This window comes from Triticum dicoccoides, chromosome 2A (assembly GCF_002162155.2).
Source record: "Triticum dicoccoides isolate Atlit2015 ecotype Zavitan chromosome 2A, WEW_v2.0, whole genome shotgun sequence".
Lineage (NCBI taxonomy): Eukaryota > Viridiplantae > Streptophyta > Magnoliopsida > Poales > Poaceae > Triticum > Triticum dicoccoides.
This window is the reverse complement of record NC_041382.1, coordinates 779,598,989-779,603,544: the sequence shown is the minus strand read 5'-3', so window position 1 is coordinate 779,603,544 and position 4,556 is coordinate 779,598,989. Positions and strand designations below refer to the sequence as shown.

Below are 4,556 nucleotides of genomic sequence, written 5' to 3'. Positions count from 1 at the left end.
CTAAAAAACTGCCTTTTTGGTATCTAGCTAATGTTATAATCGAAGTCCACAAAATTAAGATCATGAACTTACTCGATCAGGTCAATTCCCATAAGAAGTCAAGTGTAGTGTTGCCTGTTCGCCTTCAGATTTTCTCTCTATTTATAACGTCCCTTGTATCCTGGCTGAGGGACATGCTACATCTAATTAGCGCCCCAACTTGTTCTCATGGCCAGGGTATTAGCATTTTTCTGCTTCTTCTCCTTGTCGTGCATATGCTCCCATGCTCGGCTCCCTCCCTCTCCAAGGAGCAGCAATGCCGCGGCGGACGAGCTCGCACTCCTCTCTTTCAAGTCCATGCTATCCTCCCGCTTGCTGGATTCATGGAACACGTCAAGCCACTACTGCAGCTGGCCAGGGGTTGCATGCGGCCGTCGTCACCCTCACAGGGTCATCTCGTTGCACACGGGCTCCTTCAATCTGTCGGGGCACATCTCACCATTCTTGGGCAACTTGTCCTTTCTCAGAGAGCTTGACCTCCGCGACAACCAGCTCATCGGGCAGGTACCTCCAGAACTTGGCCGTCTCGGCAGACTTCAATTGCTCAACTTTAGCGCGAATTTTCTCCAAGGCGAGATCCCAACTGAGATTGGTGCCTTGAAGAATCTGTACATCTTGAACCTACAAGAGAATGGATTCTCCGGAGGGATCCCTCATTCTCTGGCAGACTTGCCGTTGCTCGAATTCTTGTTTTTATCCAATAATAGATTATTTGGCGAGATACCGTCATCTCTAGGCAACCTCTCCCTTATGCATCTTGATCTCATGGGTAACAACCTATCGGGACCTATCCCTCCATCTCTGGGAATGATGTCCAGCTTATCATGGCTCAGCTTAGGCTACAATAATCTAAGTGGACCGATTCCGGTGTCTATTTGGAACATTTCCTCTCTGATGGGTCTTAGTGTCGAGCACAATATGCTAGGTGGCACAATACCTTCAGATGCATTCAGCTCACTTTCCTATCTCGAGTTTATACTGATGGACAATAATCTCTTTCATGGACGTCTACCAGCCTCAGTAGCGAATGTCACTAATGTGAAACGGCTCCAGTTTGGCCCCAACTTCTTCAGCGGCACTGTACCTGCCGACCTTGGAAGGTTAGGTTATCTCTTGTCCCTAGAGCTCTCAAGCACTTCGCTTGAAGCCAAAGAACCCAACGACTGGGAATTCATAACTGCGTTAACAAATTGCTCCCAGTTACAAAATTTGGAATTAGGTTCCTCCAAGTTTGGGGGTGTCCTTCCTTCTTCAGTTTCTAACCTTTCCACTTCGCTAAAACGTTTAGACCTTCAATCCAACACAATTTCAGGAAACATACCAAAAGATATTGGCAATCTCGCCAACTTAGAATATCTTGTGCTAGATAGTAACTCTTTCAGAGGGACTCTTCCCTCCACCTTTGGGAGGCTCAATAAACTTCAGCTTTTCTCTGTAGAAAACAACAAAATTAGTGGGTCAATCCCATTGACGTTTGGAAATCTTACAGAATTGATCAGTTTAGAACTCCAAGCAAATGCTTTTAGTGGCAATATACCAAGCACGCTAGGAAACCTGACCAAGTTGTTGACACTGAACCTTGCCAGCAACAAATTTTCAGGCCAAATTCCTATTGCGGTATTCAACATCTCCACACTTTCCCTAATTTTGGATCTGTCGTACAACAACTTTGAGGGATCAATACCACAAGAAATAGGGCATCTAAAAAATCTTGTAGAATTCCATGCTGAGTCCAACATGTTATCAGGTGAAATTCCTGTTGGCTTGGGTGAGTGCCAGCTTCTTCAGAATATCTATATCCAAAACAATTTTCTAAATGGTACTATCCCGTCACTCCTTAGTCAATTGAAAGGTCTTCAAAATCTCGACTTCTCAAACAACAATCTTTCAGGTCTGATACCTAGCTTCTTAGGCAACCTTAGCACGCTCTATCAACTAAATCTTTCATTCAATAGCTTTGCCGGCCAAGTGCCAACCTTTGGTGTTTTTGCAAATTCTTCGGCAATCTCAATTGAAAACAATGGCAAACTCTGCGGAGGCATAGCTACTCTACATCTGCCTCCTTGTTCATTGGACATACCAAAGAAAAGGCATAGATTTCTTATAATTCCTATTTCCCTTTCTCTCGTTACAACAATTGTCGTACTTGCATTGCTATGCAAGCTCTGCATAGTGCACAAGAAAAGCAAACAAAAGATACCTTCCACAACATCCAGACAAGACCTTCCAATGATCTCTTATTTGCAGTTGGCAAAAGCAACGGATGGTTTCTCGTCAACAAATTTAATAGGTTCTGGATCATTTGGGTCAGTGTACAAAGGAGTCATAGATGACCAAGCTGAAGAAAGTATAAACCTTGTTGCAGTGAAGGTGTTGAAAGTTCACACTCCTGGGGCACTTAAGAGTTTCATTGCTGAATGTGAAGCACTAAGAAATGTGAGGCACCGAAATCTTGTGAAGATAATTACGGCTTGCCCAAGCAACGATAACAAGGGGAATGACTTCAAAGCTATTGTGTTTGACTTCATGCCAAATGGTAGTTTAGATGTTTGGCTACATCCTTATACAAATGAGCAAACGGAGCATATGTACCTAGATCTACTTCAAAGAGTGACCATACTACTCGATGTGGCTTATGCATTGGATTATCTTCATTGCCAAGGCCCTGCACCTGTTGTACATTGTGATCTTAAGCCAAGTAACGTGCTCTTGGATGCTGATATGGTAGCCCACGTTGGAGACTTTGGACTTGCTAGGATTCTTGTTGATGAAAGTTCGTTGTGCCAGCACTCATCGAGCTCAATGGGTCTTAGAGGAACAATTGGTTATGCTGCTCCAGGTTAGCCTAACATGTTTGCTTCCCACTTTTTATTTTGCTTGGATTCTCCATGGCTCGCTCTTTCTTTACTGAAAAAAGGATTTTGCAATCAAAAGTTGCGGTGTATTTCTAAAAACATCAGTATAATGTGGCAATGCGGATTTACAATTATTTGCCTCCTAAAGGGTCTAATATTTTTTCCAAATCATCAATCCAGAGTATGGTGCTGGAAATATGGTGTCAACACACGGAGATATTTACAGTTTCGGAATTCTTGTCTTGGAAACTGTAACTGCTAAGAGGCCCACTGATAGCAGATTTGGACAAGGATTGGGTCTATGTGAGTATGTCGAGCTGGCCCTACATAATAACAGTGTGATGGGCGTTGTTGACTCAAGGCTGCCTTTGGACCTCAAAAGTGACCATCAGACCGTTGATTATCATTCAAATAAGAGAAATGTTGATTGCCTCGTTTCAGTACTTAGACTTGGAATATCTTGCTCTCAGGAATCACCATCCTCTAGAATGCCAACACGGGGTATCATCAAGGAACTGAAGGCCATCAAAGAATCTTTGTCAACACAATGAAGACTGTGAAGATTAAGCGTGTTAATGTAATAATTACAAATATTTTGTGTGGATGATAAGTTCATGGATATCATTAAGCTATTTTTTTTAGGAGCTGATTGCTACAGTGATATTCCCAACAACTTGTGTTGAAGTAGTAGCCTTCTGGAGTATGTATCAGAGTACGGGATAGTGGAATACGACGTCTGTTATGTTTAATTAGAATCATAACAGTGACCAGTTCATAAGCCTCGGGTTCATGATGACTTGCTGGTGTTGTAGTCTAGTACTCCCTCCGTTCCTAAATATTTGTCTTTCTAGAAATTTCAAATGACTACTACATATGGATGTATGTAGACATATTTTAGAGTGTAGATTCACTCATTTTGCTCCGTATGTAGTCACTTGTTGAAATGCCTAGAAAGACAAGTATTTAGGAACGGAGGGAGTAGAAGTTTAGTCCCTGATTTACTACTCCTACTTGTCAGTGATCACTCTTGAAAAACTAACTCCTTGTCAGCGATGGGAAATGTAATTAAGATACTTCATCAAGAGCTGAGTTAAACATGTTTTACCTTTTGACAGAATGAGATCAACTTCATTTCCTGCGGGTGTCCAAAACCGATGCTAATTAAGGTCTGAACTCTGAAGCATCCTGCTTCGTCCCATTAAAGACTGAATCTCCATGGTTGAAACAGTTGTCTGCTAGATTGCAACTACTACTATGATCAGATGGAAATTAAGGATTGACTTAATCAAGTGATCATTGTAGTTTCGAGCGCTGGTTAACCATTTATTTTTCTTGTGAGCTAACTCGTTTCTGATTTCCGTTGACCTTTTGTGTTTCTCTTTCCACAACCTGTATCTGAACGATTGCAGATAAAGTGCATCTGAGGATGCAGAGCACTGATGTTTGGGAACTTTGTAAAATTAAAATACTTCCGCTGGTAATATAGTTCAGCACAAGAAAAAGAAAAATCATTGGAACACCGTGTAATCTTTGTCCGTGGTGAATAGTGTTTGGGTAGTTAACTTTCTTTTTGAGAAATCATTTGGGTAATTAACTGAACTGGTGTAATGTTCTCATGATGTAAATGGCTGTAAGCCTGCAAGCGCCAATGAATCAAACCGA

General features: G+C 41.9%; 1 protein-coding gene across 1 annotated transcript; it reads left to right on the top strand.

The window, feature by feature from the left end:
- The first annotated feature begins 207 nt into the window (after nucleotides 1-207).
- Nucleotides 208-3,774, top strand: LOC119357247 (receptor kinase-like protein Xa21). The gene is made up of 2 exons (XM_037624242.1): nucleotides 208-2,878; nucleotides 3,075-3,774. Exons 1-2 carry the CDS (start codon nucleotides 208-210, stop codon nucleotides 3,443-3,445), a joined length of 3,042 nt encoding a protein of 1,013 aa, XP_037480139.1. The 3' UTR covers nucleotides 3,446-3,774.
- Nucleotides 3,775-4,556: the final 782 nt, after the last annotated feature.

What these genes read in the sequence shown, in the direction of transcription:
- LOC119357247 (XM_037624242.1), top strand. Translation starts at nt 208, where the DNA reads ATGGCCAGGGTATTAGCATTTTTCTGCTTCTTCTCCTTGTCGTGCATA. An exon ending in AATTGGTTATGCTGCTCCAG is followed by an intron (nt 2,879 to 3,074) that starts GTTAGCCTAACA and finishes TCATCAATCCAG; the next exon opens with AGTATGGTGCTGGAAATATG.